At 37.3% G+C, this 21,476-nt stretch overlaps 1 protein-coding gene across 3 annotated transcripts in view; it reads left to right on the forward strand.

The window, feature by feature from the left end:
• The window catches only part of LOC121388073 (protein CBFA2T1-like), a 204,551-nt gene that overhangs the window by 150,551 nt on the left and 32,524 nt on the right, over nt 1-21,476 (forward strand). The window contains exon 1 of one of the 3 annotated variants that reach the window (XM_041519281.1): nt 18,328-18,575. The exons of the other annotated variants lie outside the window; for them this stretch is intronic. Within the exon in view, the coding sequence (XP_041375215.1) occupies nt 18,518-18,575 (58 nt within the window). The 5' untranslated portion in view covers nt 18,328-18,517. Of the gene's footprint in view, nt 1-18,327; nt 18,576-21,476 lie in introns of those variants that run through there. 3 annotated transcript variants of the gene reach the window in all.

A 21,476-nucleotide genomic window follows, 5' to 3' on the forward strand; every position in this document is an offset into this window, starting at 1 on the left:
ATCCAAAATGTTTCTGGTCATCTTGGTTTCTATAATATGCTGAAATACATTTTTCATAATTCTAAAAACAAACGTACCTCTGAGAAATAATGGTCATTGAGCCAATTGGCAAGCACTAGTCTATTTGTAGACAGTATTTTCCCATTTAAACATCACAGACTTTAGATTCACTCTTTTCAACTTTATTGAGATGTGTTATAGGTTTTTAGATCAACCAAACTTAGTGTCCATTTTCACTGGTTGAAACTAGGGTCCGAGCCTTTATTGGTGCATGGTCCTCGATACAATGTATGAATTTCTGTCTTAGTTTGTCACTGGAACTAGTAATTTTTCATATTTAATGTTTTTGCTTTGTTTTTAATGACACCACTAGAGCACATTGATGATGTTGATCATCAGGTATTGCAGTTCAAATATTTTGTAATTCTGACAGTTGATCTTCAGAAGAAACCCGCTACATATCTCCAATAGCAGCAAGGGATCTTTCATTATGCTTTCCCACTGACAAGACAGCACATCCCATGACTTTTAATATACCAGGTGTGGGGCACTGTTTCGGTTGGGGAAAGAAAAACAAATGAGTCTGCCAAGGAGACTTGATCCTATGACCCAAACATCTCCTACGAGCTTTTTACTGACTGAGCTAAATCCTCGATTACCCAATCACATCACCAGCTGATGACCTGTACGAAGAACAAAGATAACCCTACTTGCATTTACTAGTTTACCAACACAGATCTGAGGTTCTGTTTTGAATAATAATAAAAAAAACCCCATACATTTTACAATTTACAACACAAGAGGTATGTACTTAGTACACATTTTCTTAATGTACTAAGACACTAGTTTTTAAAAACTATGACGTATATGTTTCACTATTAGAGCAAGGATGAAATTGTACTTAGTACACATTTTTAACCAGTCATGACTTTAAATAATATAATATTTACAACACCACCTATTTTGAACCGTATGAATAATAATAAATTAACAATAAACATCATGACCTGGCTTCTTTCTAAGACATACCGAGTACAGATTTGGCCCCAATGAAGTCTGTTATGCATTAATGGTGCTAAAATAAAAGACTTGTGCACTGCATTCAATAACGGCGCTGGCACTCAACCAATTTAATATGCACTTTGCTTTAAAGTACTGATGAGAACGGCAATGGTATTCAGGTGTTCTGTAGATTTTCTTTCTTCCCAAAGATGATGTTGGCGCCAAAGAATTGTCCCCGTATACAAAGACGCCTGTATGCTAACTCCATGCACTCATGTACTATCGACTCCACCTTTATAAATCTGAACGAAGAAGCTTGTTTTGTTTAACAACACTACTAGAGCACATTGATTTATTAATCATCGACTACTGGATGTCAAACATTTGGTAATTTCAACATATAGTCTTAGAGAGGAATCCTGCTACATTTTTCCATTAGTAGCAAGGGATCTTTTATGTGTACCATCCCATTAGACAGGATAGCCTTTGATGTTCCAGTCATGGTGCACTGGCTAGAATGAGAAATAGCCCAATGGGTCCACCGATGGGGATTGATCCCAAATTAACAGTGCATCAAGCGGGTGCTTTACCATTAGGCTACGCCCCGCCCCATCTTGATATTGTGTCCAAGAGGCTTAGCTCAGTTGGCAGAGTGCTCGTTTAAAGTGCTTGGACTGAAGAATCAAACCTAGGTGGACCCATAGCGGTTTTATATGTTCCAACCAGTGTCCCACAACTGGTATATCAAAGGCCATGGTATGTGCTGTTCTGTCTATGGGGAAGAATATGTGTCAGAATTATCAAATGTGGTGAATTAATAGATTGATAAATTAATATGCTCTAGTGCAAACTATAACTTTCAATTTTGATGTTAGTGAGTGCAACTCATCACGAATTGAACGTGTCCATCCATTAATATATTTTAACTTGATTTTCTTGATTATAAGCTATAATTCCATCCCTTTTTCCTTCCGCACTCTCTCTCTCTCTCTCTCTCTCTCTCTCTCTCTCTCTCTCTCTCTCTCTCTCTCTCTCTCTTTCTCTCTCTCTCTCTCTCTGTGTCTTTGTCTCTGTCTCTCTTTCTCTATCTCAATTTCAGTCACTCCCTCCCTCTACCTCTGTCCCTTTTTCTCTCACTTTGTCTCTATATTTCTTCCCCCTCTCTCTGTCTTTTTCCCTTCACCTCTTTCTCTGTCCCATTTTCTCTCTCTTTCTCTCTCTCTCTTTCTCTCTCCCCTTATCTCTCTCTTTCTCTCTCCCCTTATCTCTCTCTTTCTCACTCCCCTTCTCTCTCCCCTTCTCTCTCTCTTTCTCCCCCTCTCTCTATTTCTCCCACCCTTTCCCTGTCTGTCCCCCTCTTTCTCTCTATCTCTGTCTCTCTCTCTCTGTCTCTGTCTCTCTCTCTCTCTCTCTCTCTCTCTCTCTCTCTCTCTCTCTCTCTCTCTCTCTCTCTCTCTCTCTCTCTCTCTCTCTCTCTCTCTCTCTCTCTCTCTCTCTCTCTCTCTTGTTTGTCTGTATATATTTGAAGGTAAGGCTCACACACACTGTGTTCTGCAGTATATCATACACACACCAGTGTGTGCACGTGGCAGCAGTGTTTTCACTTAGTATACTCCATCATTCAGCATCCAGACGAACATACTGACTTAATGACAGGCTGGCGCCAGTGCTGTTTTCTTTTCTAATCGCTGCACATGTGCTGGGGAGTCTGTGTTTATGTTGCCAGTCTGCGGGTCGGCAGTTCCCCAGTCGTGTTAACCAGCACACTCCATCCGCCATACCGCCAACACATGTTCAACTTGTTTCACTACAGAGATGCCTCTCAAGTATTTGTTTTACTTTCCTCCCTCCAGGCTGGTAGTGCTGTCTTTTCTCTCCTTGTTACTGTTTCTCACCTTATAGTTTGTGTTGTTAGCTCTTTTTTATTGGCTTATTAGAGAGAGAGAGACAGAGAGAGACAGAGAGATGAGAGGGACAGAGAGACAGAGAGAAAGAGAGACAGACAGACAGACAGAGAGAGAGAGTTTTGTTTACCACCTCTACAGCTTTTTAAAAGTATTCAGTTCAGTTTAGTTCAATTCAATGCAATTATCAAATTCACTCACCAACACCACAGCTCAGTTCAATTCATTTGAATTTAGTTCAGTTCAGTTCAATTCAATTCAATTTATTGTACAACACACCTATACAACAACTTTTCAAAAACAGTTTAGTTCAATTCAGTTGTGGTCAGTTCAATTCAGTTTATTGTACAAAACACTCACCAATACCCCAGCATGTTCTAGGTATAGTTCATTTCAGTTCAGTTCAATTTATTGTACAAAACATTTATGTGGAATAGATCTACAAAGTGATAATAAATTTTAACATGCATGGAGGGTGGGTTTTTGGGGGGGATTTTGGTGGAGGGGGGCTTCAAGCAAACACCCTAAAATTATCAGAATAATGTAAATTTGTTCCATTTTAAGGTCTAGGGAACTCAAACAGTACGAAAATGTGAAATGACCTCTAATCTTACATACATATAGAAGGGTAAAAACAGTTACTCTACATAAAGATGTCAAATCTAAAAAATAAATTTGTTCGTCCTGCTGGCAGGTCTGCTGGTATTAAATGCTCTATTAAAAGTTAGGTGCACTTTGAACTTTGACCCAGTTGAATGTTATTTGGTATTGTGCTATCTTAAAGCTCAGTTATTGTTGACCACTACTTATAATACTTACCCAAATGAATGAATTTGACACATTTTTCAAAGAAGAAAAAACATTCATTATTTTCACTACTCATAATTTGTTGGACTTGAGCCTGAAATAAATAAATAGATCAATATATAAATGGGAATATTGATATTGATAGTATATATACTCTTCAAAAGAAGAAACGCAAAACCACATTGTCGTAACATTTGGAGAATTGATTTAATTATTGAATGGTGAGTCCGATAATTACCAAATGTTGCAGGATTGTTCACAATTCACTCTAGTCCATTGTGAGTAAGTGATAGGACACACCACCAAGGTCAAGGTCATCTGGAGTCAATACCGGGTGTGGCCTCCGCGTGTGTTGACAACTGCCTGGCACCGCCTGCCCATTGAAGCAACCAGAGTACGGATGACGTCCCGGGGGATGGTGGCCCACTCGGCCTGCAAGGCTGCTGCCAGCTCGGGCAGGGTCTGGGGCTGTGGTTGTCGCTGTCGGAGGCGTCGGTCCAACTCGTCCCATAGATGCTCAATTGGGTTCAAATCCGGTGATGTCGATGGCCAAGGAAGGACATTAATGTTGTTGTTCTGTAGGAAAGCCGTTGTGAGACGTGCTGTGTGAGGCCTGGCGTTGTCATGTTGGAACACTGCGTTGGCGTTGGCCATAACTGGAACGATGTGTGGCCGGAGGATCTGGTCACTGTAGCCCTTTGCATTCAGGTTGCCCTGCACGTGGACCAGGTCAGTTCTGCCAGTGTGTGAGATGGCTGCCCACACCATGACACTACCCCCGCCGAATCTGTCCACTTCCTGCACGCAGTTTGCCGCATAACGTTCACCACGACGCCTATACACGCGACATCTTCCATCATGACGTCGGAGCAGAATTCGGGACTCGTCACTGAACCACACCTGTCTCCATCGCAGTTGAGGCCATTGTCGATGAATCTGGCACCACTGCAGTTGGAGTCGACGGTGTTGTGGTGTTAAGATGACACCTCGAACTGGACGTCTGGCACGAATTCTTACCTCACGTAGGCGGTTCCGTACGGTCTGGTCGGATATCCTGCGCAAACCTGGTATTGCTGCGGCTGTGGAGGTGGCAGTAGTCAATCGTTCCCGAAGGTGGCGTACCCGGATGTAGCGGTCCTGCCCGGGGGTAGTGACCCGTGGTCGACCGGATCTAGGGAGGTCACGTGTTGATCCATGTTGCTGGTAACGGTCCCACAGTCTGGAGATGGTGCTTGGGGACACATGGAATGCCCTGGCAACGGCCGTTCTGGATTCGCCAGCGTCTAGTCGGCCGATGGCATTGTTTCTCTGCGGTTCACTGAGACGTGGCATGTCCTGGATTGTCAACTGTCTGCCAGATACAGAGGCCAGGCAAGCGAACACCCTGCACTTTTATACTGTCGGTGTTCATGTTGCACGTGCAGACAACACACGTGCAGTGGTGACATGGTTTGCACGTGGCTGCGTTTTTGCGAATATTCACATTTTGGAACTTTATTGTACAGTAGCTGCGTTTTATCGAATGTAACCGTGGGAATGTGTTTGGGACATGCAATGACCTTATATTCACAAAGCATGAACCGGTAGGAAACATAAAATCGGAGTTATAACCCATTTGTACCCTTTTGCGTTTCTTTTTTTGAAGAGTATAGTTGACCACCACTTCACTACCAGGGAACATTATGTTCAGTATGCAAGTTTCAGAAATTGATACTTAATTTTAAACATTAAAGTTAAACAGTGGTTGCTAATCAATTTTCTTTTAAATAGAAATATCACCAATAAAGATATTGAAGACAAAATATTCCCTGCTTACGTTCATACCTTTTAAACGAAAAATAAATAAAAATAAATATATAAATACTAGATAATTCTTCAGTGACCAATAAAAAAGAAAGAAAAAGAAAGAATGAAAAGGAAAAAACCAACTGATAATAATATTATGATTTGCTGGCATTAGTTCTCACCCAAATCGCGTTGTCTGCTAGAAATTGATAAATATTAACAGATATGTGCCTCAATTTTCAGAAAAAAATAAACATAAATAAATATATAAATACAAGATAATTCTTCAATAAAGAAAGCCCCCAAAAAGTATAAATTAAAAAGAAAAAACCAACCCATAATAATAGTATGTTATGCCTGCATTTGTTCTCGCCCAAATTGAGTTGTCTGCTAGAAATTGATGAATATTGACGGATATGTGCGCCAATGATTTTATTGCATTTTCGATTGTCTGAGAGAGCTGCCCCGGGGAGGTTGATGTCACTTGTGGTGGCTACAAGGGCTAAACTCGAAAAATCAATGGTTCTTGATACTTTTGGCCCTACTCTGCTTTGAAGACTAGTCTGAGGAGTTTGGGATCACTTAAAACTGTTTACGGTCTTTACGTGGATGCTGTGACTAATGCTGTATATATTGGTGCGTTTTTAAACACGGTATTGTCGGATATTGGGCGAGATCGGTGTTAAACGTTTTGACACAGTGGTTCGTCAGTGTGTCAACAGTGTTTGCCCGATAACACACTTACGGCCGTTTGATTGACTTGGGAGTGTAAAGGAACATGGTGGTTCGTTGCTGGAATGTTGGGTAAGAATTTGTGTTTTGGTTATTATATTTGAAAAAGTAGGTTTTAATTGTTTTGTTATGTTGTTTATAGGTGTGTTTTTTGTTGTTGTATTTTTTAATTAAGTTTTTAAAACTCTATTTCTAACTAGTAATTCTCTGCTTAAAGCTTTGAAATTATTTCATTTTATTTATTGTTTAAAAATTGTAAAACATTTTTTGAAAAGGAAAAAGATGGAACACTGTTTAATTACTTGTTCTTTGGAAGAAAATGAATGTTATGTTTAATGATATCTCAGCGCATTGTGTGGGACTTAGCCCAGTGGTAAAGCATTCACTTGACACGCGGTTGGTCTAGGATCAATTTCTTGTTCCAACCAGTGCACCATAACTGGTATATAAAATGTTGTGATATGTGCTATCCTGTCTGTGGGATGGTACATACAAAAGATCCCTCGCTACTAATGGAAAAATGTAGCGTGCTTCCTCTTAGGCTGTGTCAAAATTACCAAATGTTTGACATCCAATAGCTGATGATTAATAAATCAATGTGCTCTAGTGGTGTTGTTAAACACAAACAACTTCTTCTTCTCGGCGCATTATAAACTATGACTATTTGGTATTCAACGTATGGTTAACTTGTTTCTCTCTTGTGTGGTGTGGGTTCATCTATTCATTTTTCTTTACTGTGATTTTCTTCCTTATCATTCTATCCCTTCTTCCATCCACCGTCTCTCTCTCCGTCTCTGTGTTTTTTTTCTCTCTCCCTCCTTTCCTTTCTCTTCCTCTCTCCCTCCCTCCCCTCTCCGTCTTCTCCCTCCCTCTCCGTCTCTTCCCTTTTCCCTCTTTCTTTCCTCCCCTCTTCCCCCCTCTCACTCTTTCAATCTTCCCCCTTTGTCTTCCCTGTTTGTTCTGTCTATCCTCTCTGTCCCTTCCCCCTGTCTGTCTTTCTGTCGGTCTCTCTCCTCTCCTCTCTCCCTCTAACTTCTCTCGCTCTCTTTTTACTCCGTATCTCTCTCTATCTCTCTCTCTCTATCTCGCTCTTCCTTCCTTTTCTCCCCTCCCATCTCCCCAAACTCTCCTCCTATCCCTCTACTATTTATCTCCTTTCTCTGTCTAGATACTTCTTCTATTTGCATCTCTCTCCTCCGTCTCATAATTTTACACCCTCTCCCCTCTCTTCCCCTTCATCTTTGTATCTCCCTCTCTCTCTCGTCTCTATTGCTAGATCTTGCTATCCATGTCTGTCCTGTCTGTCGCCTGTCTGTCTGTCTCTCTCTCTCTCTCCTCTCTCTCTCTCTATATGTCTCTCTATCTCCTCCTCTCTCTCTCGTCTCTCTCCTCTCTCTACTTTCTCTGAAATTTGGCTTTCTCTTAAATCTGGGCCTGTTTGACTAAAAATATTAATCTGGAATACTCTATTCTAAATGACTAGATAATAAACACCAGGTCACTGTAACCTGTGTATTTTAGCACTGTGTACTAATGTTGCTTTTTTTTATCTATTTCCCCACCTGCCCTCCAAATATAATATAGTTCATATTTGATATATCAGTTCCATGATTAACCAATTAGCTATTCCATTAATGCTTGCTTCCATTAAAGCAGATGCTAAATACGGGTCTTCCTTCCCAAACATAGTGTGTTTTGATTGATACTTAATTATAATGATTATTAACAGCTTAATTAGTTCAGTTACCAGCTGCTGAAGAAAAACTTCCAATCAGATTTCTAACGAGTCACGGGCACCAGCTGCCACCACCGTCTTGATTGGGGTCTTGGCTAGTGAACTGTTTTACGATGTTCGAACAATCACTTCATATTTAATCTGCATCTGCTACAACATCTTCCACATTGGGATTATTTGTCATAAACAGATTGATCTTGTGGTGGAATACTGGTGGTGTTTTGGATTATATACTCGCTTGTGTGTCCCAGTCTGTCTATTAATTGTCTGTCTTTCTGTCTGTCTGTCTGTCTGTCTGTCTGTCTGTCTGTCTTTCTGTCTCTCTGTGGGTAGATGTGCCTGCCTGTCTGCTGTGGGTGGCTGGTTGCCTATTTGAGACTGGCTGGCTGGCTGTGTGAGTGTTAATTTATGTTCATATATTAGTATTAGAATACTGGTGTCATTAAATAGACTGTTTCAGTCAAGCTGTATCTATGTTTTTGTCTGGGCGGGATGTAGCTTGGTGGTAAAGCACTCGCTTGATGCACGGTCAGTTTGGGATTGATCCCCATCTGTGAGCCCATTGGGCTATTTCTGTTTTCAGCCTGTGCACCACGATTGGGATATCTAAGTTAAAAGTTTGTTTTGTTTAACGACACCATTAGAGCAAATTGATTTATTAATCATCGGCTATTGGATGTCAAACATTTGGTAATTTTTATATATAATCTTATAGAGGAAATCTGCTACAATTTTTCATTACTAACAAGGATTTTTTATATGTACCATCCCACAGACAGGATAGCACATACCATGGCCTTTGATATACCAGTTATGGTGCACTGGCTGGAATGAGAAATAGCCCCATGACATGACCCACGGGGATTGATCCTAGACTGACTGCACATCAAGCAAACGCTTTACCACTGGGGTACGTCCTGCTTGCATTTAACTGTCTGCCTGACAAACAGAATTAATGATACCATACAGTTACCACCTAGGATGATCCAGGAGAAAATGAAAATGTCTGACCGTCCACCGTGAGTAACATCTAGACGAGACTATAACAAGTGGTGTGAGAGACGCTTCGTTAACGACAATTACTGTAAGACATACACACAACTTTGTCTGCTAAATTCCCGTCAATTTCTTACTGACGCCGGATTGCAGCTCGTCTTTGATTAGCCCGTCAAATCATCGGCTTTCTGCGCTCCTTCCCTCATTTGGATAATGAAATCTCTAACACACACCTGGTGCCAAATTAAATAATTCTTTAAGAAAAATGCCTTTATTTAATACCGCTTGTTTTCCCTTATTGTACAATGCAAGACAATTGATTCTTCAGCTGGGCTAACAAATGCAGACAACTTTTATAAATATATTGTTTTTGTCTTTCTGAGCAAAAAGAGTTTAAAATAAAAAGAGAAAAAAGGAATTAGGTGGGAAATTCTTGGCTTTTGTGTATTCAACTTTTATAAATATATGTATATATTTGTGTGTTTCTTAGAAGAAAGATACTTTTTTTTTTAAACTGGAAAAAAAAAACAAACAAAAAAAAAAACAACAAAAAAAAAAAAAATACAAACAAAAAAACAAAAAAAAAACAAAAACAGGAGAACAATTTGGAAAATATTTATCTTTTTATATGATCTGGCGTAGGACTTAGCTCAGTGGTAGAGTCCTTGCCTGAGGTGCGATGGGCTGCAGGATTGATCACCTTCTACTAACTCAGGGTTTTTTTCCTCTGCCAAAAAGTGCTCCACAAATGGTACATCAAAGGCTGTTGTATGTACTGTCCTGTCTGTGGAAAAGGATATATAAAAGATTCCTTAAGGTTTTATTGGTAGCAGTAGAAATTTTACATAACAAAAATACAAGGTCTTATAGATATTATCTTACAAGGTCTTATAGATGTGATCTTACAGTGTCTTATAGATGTGATCTTACAATGTCTTATAGATGTGATCTTACAAGGTCTTATAGACGTGATTTTACAAGGTTTTATTGATGTGATCTTACAAGGGCGTATAGATGTGATCTTACAAGTTCTTATAGATGTGATCTTACAAGGTCTTATAGATGTGATCTTACAAGGTTTTATTGATGTGATCTTACAAGGGCGTATAGATGTGATCTTACAAGTTCTTATAGATGTGATCTTACAAGGTCTTATAGATGTGATCTTACAGTGGCGTATAGATGTGATCTTACAAGGTCTTATAGATGTGATCTTACAAGGTCTTATAGATGTGATCTTACAAGGTTTTATTGATGTGATCTTACAAGGGCGTATAGATGTGATCTTACAAGTTCTTATAGATGTGATCTTACAAGGTCTTATAGATGTGATCTTACAAGGGCGTATAGATGTGATCTTACAAGGTCTTATAGATGTGATCTTACAGTGGCGTATAGATGTGATCTCACAAGGTCTTATATATGTGATCTTGCAAGGTCTTATAGATGTGGTCCTAGAAGGTCTTATAGATGTGGTCTTACAAGGTCTTATAGATGCAGTCTTACAAGGTCTTATAGATGTGGTTTTACAAGGTCTTATAGATGTGATCTTGCAAGGTCTTATAGATGTGATCCTAGAAGGTCTTATAGATGTGGTCTTACAAGGTCTTATAGATGTGGTCTTACAAGGTGTTATAGATGCAGTCTTACAAGGTCTTATAGATGTGATCCTAGAAGGTCTTATAGATGTGGTCTTACAAGGTCTTATAGATGTGGTCTTACAAGGTCTTATAGATGCAGTCTTACAAGGTCTTATAGATGCAGTCTTACAAGGTTTTATAGATGTGATCTTACAAGGTCTTATAGATGCAGTCTTACAAGGTCTTATAGATGTGGTCTTACAAGGTCTTATAGATGCAGTCTTACAAGGTCTTATAGATGCAGTCTTACAAGGTCTTATAGATGTGGTCTTACAGTGGCGTATAGATGTGATCTTACAAGGTCTTATAGATGCAGTCTTACAAGGTTTTATTGATGTGATCTTTGAGCTATGGACTTCTGACTAATTGGAACTTCTAGTCTAGATGTTCATCTCTCGACATACAGTGGAGATGTTGAGTGGGGATTTCTATTTGAAATGTTCTTTTAAATCTTGTTGGGATTTCTATTGAGCAAATCAAGTTGGAACTTTTGTTTGAGATTAGTCAGGACTTATATTGTGGAGTTAGGATGGGGACTTCTCTTTGGAACTGGTTGCAGGGCTTATACTGGAAAAACATTGTGGGTTTTTACAGCCCAAAGTGGTTAAAGGGACATTCCTGAGTTTGCTGCATTGTAAGATGATTCCGACTACCGGTAATAAAATATTTCTACGATTAAACTTGCATATTAAATATAGTTTCTTGTTTAGAATATCAGTGTCTGTATATTCAATGTGTTTCTGGTCATCTTAATATTTGAAAGAAGCCCAAACTGGATATTGTCTTCTAATAATTTCATACGCACAAAAAATTAATATTTTAGGAAATAAAATGAAATTTAACCTATTACATATATTAGAATGATCAGAAACACGCTTAATATCCGGCCACTAATATTTTATGTAGAAAAATATGTTTGATATGTAATTACAATTGTTAAAAAGTCTCTGTTAGTCGATAACATCTTAAAAATTGCAGCAGACTCAGGAATGTCCCTTTAATTTAAAGAACATTTTTGTAAGCCAACTACTAAATGTTGTAGCCACATTGTATAAAAATTAACAGTTGGCCAATTTGTCTTTGGACAGGGCAAGCTACGAGTTGGGGTATATTTAGTGTGGACTTATGATGAAGATTTTTGGTGACCACATTTAGTGGGAAAGGGAGGGGGGGGGGGGGCATAGCTCAGTGGTAAAATGCTCAATTGATGCACAACCCATCGAGGGACCTTCAGTTTGTACTGATTAGGTCTTTTAACATGAATTTATAATCTGGCACCCATCTTTTACTGACCGACACCCCCCCACCAACCCCCCACCCCCACCCCCACCCACATCCATGTGGAGAGAGCTTCTACACCATTCTCCTAGGCAAGGGCATATAAGCACATGTTGCAGCCATTTGAACACGTGTGTTATGTGATTGCTGCATTCCTCCCTGGTACCAGTGTGTCTGGCATCAGAAACGGTTTCCAGATGTGGGCCGGACAGGTGGCAGCCCAACAGCTGCAGATAACATCCAGGAGTGGAGGCGACTGCCTGTCGCCAGCCAGACGCTTTTTGGCTGTCAGCGCGCATGTTTTCCATCAGATAAATCCTGTGTACGCAGGAATAGGCGCTTTATGATCCGTCATGGCTTGCATCAAGCAACTGGACCGGTTGCTGTTTTGCTTTATGATATTTTCCCCCCAAGTTCTGTGTAATGTGATTTTACTTTTTTCGGTGTTCCTTTTTTTGTTTTGTTTTTAGTTTGGTGTTTTGCTTTATGATATTTTCCCCTCAAGTTCTATGTAATGTGATTTTACCTTTTTTCAGTTTTTGTTGTTTTTTTCTTTTAGTTTGGCATTTTGCTTTATGATATTTTCCCCTCCAGTTCTGTGTAATGTGATTTTACTTTTTTCCAGCAGTTCTTTTTCTTTCAATTGGCTGTTTTGCTTAATGATATTTCTCCCTAAGTTCTGTGTAGTCGGGTTTTTCTTTTTCGTTTTTTGGGGTTGTTTTTAGTTTGCTATTTTGCTTTATGATATTTTTTTGTCAAGTTCTAGCCAATGTGATTTTTTTTGGGGGGTGTTCTTTTGCGTTTTTTTTTTTGTCAGTTTGATGTTTGCTTTATGATATTTTCCCAGAGTTCAGTGCAATTTGATTATTCTCTTCTTATTTTTAATTTTAACAAAATATAGTTTCTAAGGTTTTTGACAGTTTTTTTAAAAATTTCTTTTAAGTTTTTTTTTCTGTTGGTTTTTTGTTTTGTATTTTACATCATGATATTTTCTGAGTTTTGTATAGTTTTTTTTTTTTTTTTTTAACTGTTATTATTATTTTGGTGTTTTACTTTATGATATTTATGGAATTCACTACAGCTGATTATTTTTTATTTTGGTTTCTTGGAGTTTCCTGAATTCTACTGCATTCAGTAGGCAATTAACAGAAAAGGGGGAAATTGCAGATGTTCATTTTATTGACAGTTTATGTTAATTGGTGTCTTAAAAGTTGATGGTGTTGAAAATCACTTTCTTCAAAACAGATGAATCTGCTGTTTGATCCATTTTGATTGCTATGAATATTTAAAGCATGTTCATGAGTTTGACGTGTGTAGAATTCCCTTGTTAAATGGATAATCTCACACTGAATACTTTAATACTACAAAATATGAAGTAGAGGATATATTTAAAATATGATTGACACTGTGTCCCTTGGTCCATCTAAAGCATTCCCTTTCCCTCTCCGTCTGTTCGGTCTCTCTTTCTATTTCTCTCCCCCACACTCTTATTGTCTCTCTCTATCTCTCAGTTTCTCACTCTCCTTCACTTTCACGCTCTCTGTCTAACTCTCTGTCTCTCTGTGTCTGTATTTCTGTCTCTGTCTGTGTCTGTCTGTCTGATAAACAAATTGAGCAGGGAAAAAAGAGAGAAAATCGTTAATATTGGCAAAAAAAGGGTTTCTCCATCTGTGTCTTTCAGGGTTTTTTCTATCCCACCCACCATATGTCCTCTCTCTATTTAATGTCAGTTATTATGTTCTTCATTAAGAAATTATTTGACTGTATTAAACGTATAACCTTGTTTTAATAATGAACTTGTAACTAGTGATGATGTAACTGGACACATGATAGTGATGAAAACACAGCACAATGAGTCCCTATAGAGGCTGCTAATTGGAAACACCTATGGTGTAACTGATCTGCAAAATGGAGTGAACATAATTGCAAACATTTGTTCCTGGTTATGGTTGTTATCTTTGCGCTGATTGGTCAGATTAACATATTTACCAGCATTATTAATGTTGTATGTGCACTGCTGGGATTTTCACACCAAAACTTGCAAGGTAATTTCCATTTTAATATGATGTCACTTTTCATATAGCTTCAATGTTTATACAGTGTCTACAGTGCAAAATGGCATGATGTAATTATTTGTGTATACCATTACCAATATGTCTTTGTGAGTTTCTGTTTATATATTATATATACATGTTGGCAATTGTTGGTTCTAGATCTGCATTGGCAAATGTTTATATATTGTTTAAACTGTTGCCATGCCTTTGTAGTGGTTTTGCTATACATTAGTAACTATCCATAGTGTGTGTGTGTGTGTGTGTGTGCGCACGCGAGTGTGCATACGTGCACTGGTGTAGGAAGTGGGGGGAGGGGGGGCATGTGCACCAGCGATGGTTTTTATATAGTTATACATGTATTTATATATGTGTGTGTGTGTGTGTGTGTGTGTGTGTGTGTGTTTAACACACACCCCACCACACACCCACACACACCCACACACTTTTTGGCACCTTCCTACGCCCGGTGTATATGTGTGTACATAGTTTGCGAACTTAGCACAATTCTATGCTTCCGTGAATCCCAGATTTTGTATTGGAAGTGGTCGATTATGAGACAATCCCAACTTATCTGTATTACATCATTTTACATGATCCTGAAATACATGTTTAGTGGTTTTATGCATTGGTAGCAGTGTGTGTGTGGGGGGGGGGGATGTAGCCCAGTGGTAAAGTGCCCGCCAGATGTGCGGTCAGTGTGGGATAGATCCCCGTCGATGAGCCCATTGAGCTATTTCTCGTTCCAGCCAGTGCACCATGACTGGTATATCAAAGGTCGTGGTAATAAATCAATGTGCTCTAGTGGTATCATTAAATAAAACAAAACAAAATAAAACAAATATGTTCTGTACTGATATTTAAAAAGGGACCGTAATTAAAATGTGTAATTATAAGGAAATTCCAGTTTACTGAGGGTTCAGTTTTGAGAGGTTTCACTGTATTGTATAATACAGGGCGGACTGAGGGTGAGCAGAACATTTTGCCATATTATCTACTAAACTTTAAAACATTGCAGAAAGCCAGTTATTTTCTAACAAAATATCATATATTACTAAAACTTATTTTGTCAAATTAATATAAAATTCGCCAGTTGTTTTTAAAATTCACAATTGGTAATCTTGGCAAGTGACAGAGCTAGCCATGTAATATAAGTTACTGCTTTCTGATTAGATCAAAAATAAAAGCTGCCCATTTACAAATATCTTCTACTTAATCAACCAGTCAGTATTTACGGTATAAATTTCATTTTCATTTCAACTTATTTTCTTTCTTATATCCAATTAAGGTTTAAGCACGATGTCATGGACACACACTTCAGCTATCTGGGCTGTCTGTCCAGGACAGTGGGTTAGTTGTTAGTAGTTAGTAAGAGAGAAGAGGGTGTAGTGGTCTTACACCTACCCATCCAGGACAGTGGGTTAGTTGTTAGTAGTTAGTAAGAGAGAAGAGGGTGTAGTGGTCTTACACCTACCCATCCAGGACAGTGGGTTAGTTGTTAGTAGTTAGTAAGAGAGAAGAGGGTGTAGTGGTCTTACACCTACCCATCCAGGACAGTGGGTTAGTTGTTAGTAGTTAGTAAGAGAGAAGAGGGTGTAGTGATCTTACACCTACCCATCCAGGACAGTGGGTTAGTTGTTAGTAGTTAGTAAGAGAGAAGAGGGTGTAGTGGTCTTACACCTACCCATCCAGGACAGTGGGTTAGTTGTTAGTAGTTAGTAAGAGAGAAGAGGGTGTAGTGGTCTTACACCTACCCATCCAGGACAGTGGGTTAGTTGTTAGTAGTAGTTAGTAGAGAGACACCTACCCATCCAGACAGTGGGTTAGGGTTAGTAGTGTAAGAGAGAAGAGGGTGTAGTGGTCTTACACCTACCCATCCAGGACAGTGGGTTAGTTGTTAGTAGTTAGTAAGAGAGAAGAGGGTGTAGTGGTCTTACACCTACCCATCCAGGACAGTGGGTTAGTTGTTAGTAGTTAGTAAGAGAGAAGAGGGTGTAGTGGTCTTACACCTACCCATCCAGGACAGTGGGTTAGTTGTTAGTAGTTAGTAAGAGAGAAGAGGGTGTAGTGGTCTTACACCTACCCATTGAGTTGTTAAAACTCGCTCTGGATGGAAGCTGATACCAGGCTGCGAACCCTGTACCTACCTATCTGATGGCTTAACCACGATGCCACTGAGGCCGGTTACTGTATTAAAAAAACACCCCACCCAAATAGGGGCAGTGTAAATATACATGCACCTACTACATATGTTTGTAATTTGCTTATCTCAGGGGAAGGAAGGGGTGCAGTCAGTCCTGGTTAATTTACATCCATCTCTGGTCACAATCACATGCAAATTGGGCAGATCTAGAGGGGTAGCTCACTGGTCAGGGACATGCCCACTTGATTAAAAGTGACACAAATGCTGCCACAAGTACTGTTGTTATCTGTCGATGGAGGGCTTGTGTTTCAAATTAGAGGAACCAGATCAATGCAAGGTCACCCGTACAGACAACTTTTCTGATGTGCAAGACATTTAAAGAAAAGGAATGTTTGTTTTAATGGCACCTCGGCAGATTGTTTAAGGTCGTTTCAAAAATGTTAATGTCGGGATGGGTGGGGGGAAAAAAAAAGTATTGTATAGTCAGGTGAACACCAATTTTTTTTAGTTGATAAGAACACTTTTTATTGAAAAGAATTGTTTTTTAAATGTTTACTTACTACTTATAATAAAAACGGGGCGGGATGTAGATTAGTTGGTAGAGAACTTGCCTGGGGTATTAGGGTCGGAGGATCGAACCTCCTCAGTGGACCCTTTCTCTGAATGTTTCTTTTTCCTGTCCCAAACACTGCTCCGTGACTGGTATATCAAAGGCTGTGGTATGTGCTGCCCTGCCTGTGGGAAAGTGCATATAAAAATCCTTTGTTGCTAATGGAAAAATGTAGTGGGTTTCCTCTGACCAAGTGTTTGGCATCCAATACCTGATGACTGGCCTCAGTGGCATTATGGTTAGGCCATCGGTCTACAGGCTGGTAGGTAATGGGTTCGGATCCCAGTCGAGGCATGGGATTTTTAATCCAGATACCAACTCCAAACCCTGAGTGAGTGCTCCGCAAGGCTCAATGGGTAGGTGTAAACCACTTGCACCGACCAGTGATCCATAACTGGTTGAACAAAAGCCATGGTTTGTGCTATCCTGCCTGTGGGAAGCACAAATAAAAGATCCCTTGCTGCTAATTGGAAAGAGTGTGTAGTGGCGACAGTGGGTTTTCCCTCAAAATCTGTATTGTCCTTAACCATATGTCTGACGCCATATAACCGTAAATAAAATGTGTTGAGTGCATTGTTAAATAAAACATTTCTTTTCAATACCTAATGATTAATAAATCAATGTGCTCTGCTGGTGTCACTAAATAAAACAAACTTAACTTTAAAAAAAAATACACATTTAAACAGTCACATAATATAATTACTTCCATTTTTTTTTTAAACATTACTACTTATTCTTTTAAAAATAATTCTTTCAAAAGCTTGTATATTAAAAATATATTTAGCTAGTTAACAAAACAAAAACAAAAAATAGCCAATACCCCATAATGTTTATATAGCAGCTGGTTTATACAGCTTCACAAACAAGCTGGGGTTTTTTTCATATAAATATTTAATGATAACAAGAAAGTGCAGAACTGAACAGCACAACACTTTCGCTGAAAGACCGTAATAAAAATAATGCTAGTATTAAAAATTTACAAGATACAAATGGAACAAAGAATGTTGTAATGCTATTAAAATTTAATGATAAAACAATTTACAAATAGCAATAGAAATATCCATCAACATAAAAAAAAAATTGTTTTATAAATACATGTATGTATCTATATATAACTACTTACATGTACAGAAAAAAAAATAAAGATAAAGAAAAACAACAAACAAAAACCCACAGAGAAAACAATAAACAAAAACCCACAGAAAAAACAATAAACAGAAAGAAAGAAAAAAAAAAAACCCAGAAAAAACCCTGTATACATGTACAGCAAAACATAGATAATAATTAAATTAAATTAATAAAAGGAACTGAAATTTGGTCTGGAATTGATAAAAAAGAAAAGAAAAAAGAAACTATAGCTAAAAATCAATAGATAGACTGAAAAGTTTTGGCTTTGAATGGGATGCACAGTTTAACTCCGCCCACTGGAAATAAAGAAAGAGAAACAGAGAGAGAAAGAGAGAAAGAGAGACACACACACACACACACACACACACACAGAGCTATCTAACTGCAGGCAACAGCTGGTTTTCATTTGAACTTCCCAAAAGCTGTATATCGCATACTTGGCACTGGTGGAACCACCAACAGGTGGCCCTGATTCTGGTCCATGGTCCTTCTGCCTGTGCCAGTAAATCCGACCGTGCACTGTGGCAGCACCACATCATCAGAACTTGTTCTCTTCTCAGATGTGTTGACAGTTAAGACTAGCTGGTTCGAATTTCTGCTAGTATTTGTGATATTTTCTGTGCCAGAGAGAGAGAGAGAGAGTTGTTCCATAGATTTTTGGATATCCTCTCCCAGCAGTAGGATACCTTATTGTGTGTTTGGAAGGATGTTACAGTTCGACACCCCACCATCTTTGGTCTGTAGGAATTGGCTCATACATTCAGGTGTGTTAATTAAATTTAATCAGACATTTTGTGCATGTCTTGATTTTTCAGTAAGTAATTCTGTAAGAATTGGTGTGAATTTCTGTACATTTTGTCTTTGGTTTGAAGGAATTGGGGAGTACATTTTGGTGTGTTAATTATTCATTATACCTTCTTTATTGTTGCATCTTTGGCCTGTAGGGCATTAGCTCACACATTCAATCGTGACATTCAGGTGTGTTAATTAATTACATTTAATCAGACATTTTGTGTGTTGATTTTTAAGAATTGTGTATTGTCTAAAATTATCTTTAGTTTTGAAGGAATTAGGGCGTACATTTAGGTCTGTTAATTATTAATTGTACCTTTTTGTGTGTGTTCATTTTTAATAATTAATTCCTTATTAACTGGTAGTTTATGTCTAAAATATTAAAGATTAATGTAATCTTTGGTCTTTGAAATTGACACATAGTGACATTTATTCCTTCAGGTGTGTTAATTAATCATACCTTTGTTTTTTTTGGGGGGGAGGAGGTTGATTTTAAATAATTAATTATTTAGTAATTGTTGTTTATTGCTTCAAATACATTTACATTTTATACTATCTTGGTCTATAAGTGTTTTATGCAATAAGGTTTTATTTTATCAGAACTTTATCATGTTTGCTTAAAATACAGTTTATTATTTATTATATATATATATATATATATCATTATTATTATTATTATTTGATTTTAAATAATGGAAGTAAATATTATATTTATTTTTTATGTTTATTTAAATCATGAGTTGAATAGATTATATTCATGTAACAAAATACCTTTAGTAATGGTGATAAATAAATTTTATGATGTTTGATATTAACACTTTGAAAAGAACTGTTCTTAATTATTTTAAAAAGAAATGTTTTCAAGCATTTAAAGTTTAATTTTAAATTTAAATATTATAACATTATAAGTTTGTTTTGATGTTTGTTGTAATGGAGTTGAGTTTATTTTTTTTATCAAAGTTTTCATGCTTCTTAACTTCAGTTGTGTGAATAAATTTATTCTAAATTACAATTTGAATAGTTGATTCAAACTAGTGTCCTAAGTATCCTAACTGGATATTTTACATTTGAAATATTTTATTTAAATTATTTTTTATAAGCATATGTTTTCAGATATTCTATGTTCTATGTGGATATTTTATATTAGAAATATTTGATTTGAATTATTTTAAGTACATTTTGCAAAGTATTTAAGTCCTATGTGAATATTTTATACAGCAAAATATATCTATTTCAGAGATTTAAGTTTTTCTAGTTGTGTAGAAAAAACAAAAATCTACATGTAATTGTGTGAAAATTACTAAGTCTATAACATGTTATGATATCAAGTGAAAGTGAGAAATTAAGTCTATAACATGTTATAACATCAAGTGAAAGTGAGAAATTACTAAGTCTATAACATGTTATAACATCAAGTGAAAGTGAGAAATTACTAAGTCTATAACATGTTATAGCATCAAGTGAAAGTGAGAAATTACTAAGTCTATAACATGTTATAACATCAAGTGAAAGTGAGAAATTACTAAGTCTATAACATGTTATAACATCAAGTGAAAGTGAGAAATTACTAAGTCTATAACATGTTATAACATCAAGTGAAAGTGAGAAATTTGGTATACAAGTTCCTTATTTTTTGCCAAAAATATTTTATTGTTTTAGTATATGGTGCACTTAGAGAAGTGATATATTTAATTGTCTGATACATCTGGTGTCAGCGCTTAGTTGACGGCAAACGTTTGTCTATATATTTAAAAACTATAAAACTGTCTTCAACAAACTTCAGCGTCGAATATTTTATTTACCGTATTTAATAAAATAATAAAAACTATACTTATCCTAAATTAAAAAAGTATATTCATTAAAAACATTTATTGAAAATATTTACAGCATTTACATGTCACTTAGTATGTCATGTAATGTGGTTTATTTCTTAAATTGGATTTTTTTTTTTTTTTAAGTTACTTTCTAAAGAAAGAATTTTGCCTCCTTTCAAAATCATGTTTATGAAGTATTGTTTTAATAACAGATGCACATAGAGCATTATTTCATTTAAAATTAGAATCTGTCTGTCTGTCTGTCTGTCAAGATGGAGGGGCTGGGGGAGAGGTGAGTATTGTTTTAATAACAGATGCACATAGAGGATTGTTTAATTTAAAATTAGAATCTGTCTGTCTGCCTGTCTATCAGTCTGTCAGCCAAAAGCAGAGTAGGAGGGAGGGGAAAAGATATCTGTTTTATTAATACATTATGCAAGTATATACAACTGAAACACCTATAAACTGGACACTCTGTAAACTGCAATTCACGGTCCTCTTTAAATATCAGTACAGAACAAAAGCTCTCTAAATCAGATGCCACTTAAATGTGAGTCTGATGGCTTCATCGCTAAATAAAACATTCCTTCCTTTCTTCCTTTGAATTTGTGGGTGTCCGGTTTAGACAGGTTTCATTGATTAAACAAAAAAAAACCCAACAAAAAGACAATTAAATATTAAAATTAAAAACTTCAAAAGCAAAAAAGAAAAGTTCCCATAATTGATAATAACCCTAAATGTATCCGTGGCCGCCATATGTTGGATTGTGAAGAGCCATTCAGCTTGACACCTGTGACTCCGGTCTCTTCCCTTTGTTCCCCCCTCATCAATAATTTGCCATCTTTCTGCTTTGTTATGGCAGGTAAAAATAAATTAAAACTACAATATTTTGCAATGTTTTCAGCACATATGCATCTTATACAACATCTGGTCATGGGTTTGCTGTGTAGCTTGCCCCTTTAATATTGTGGTCACTTTATTTGTATGGGTGTGTATGGGTGTGGCTCACTTTGTAACAACTGTTCAATACTGGTAGGTGCTAGGATGTCATTGTTGTAA

This window comes from Gigantopelta aegis, chromosome 14 (genome assembly GCF_016097555.1).
Source record: "Gigantopelta aegis isolate Gae_Host chromosome 14, Gae_host_genome, whole genome shotgun sequence".
NCBI lineage: Eukaryota > Metazoa > Mollusca > Gastropoda > Neomphalida > Peltospiridae > Gigantopelta > Gigantopelta aegis.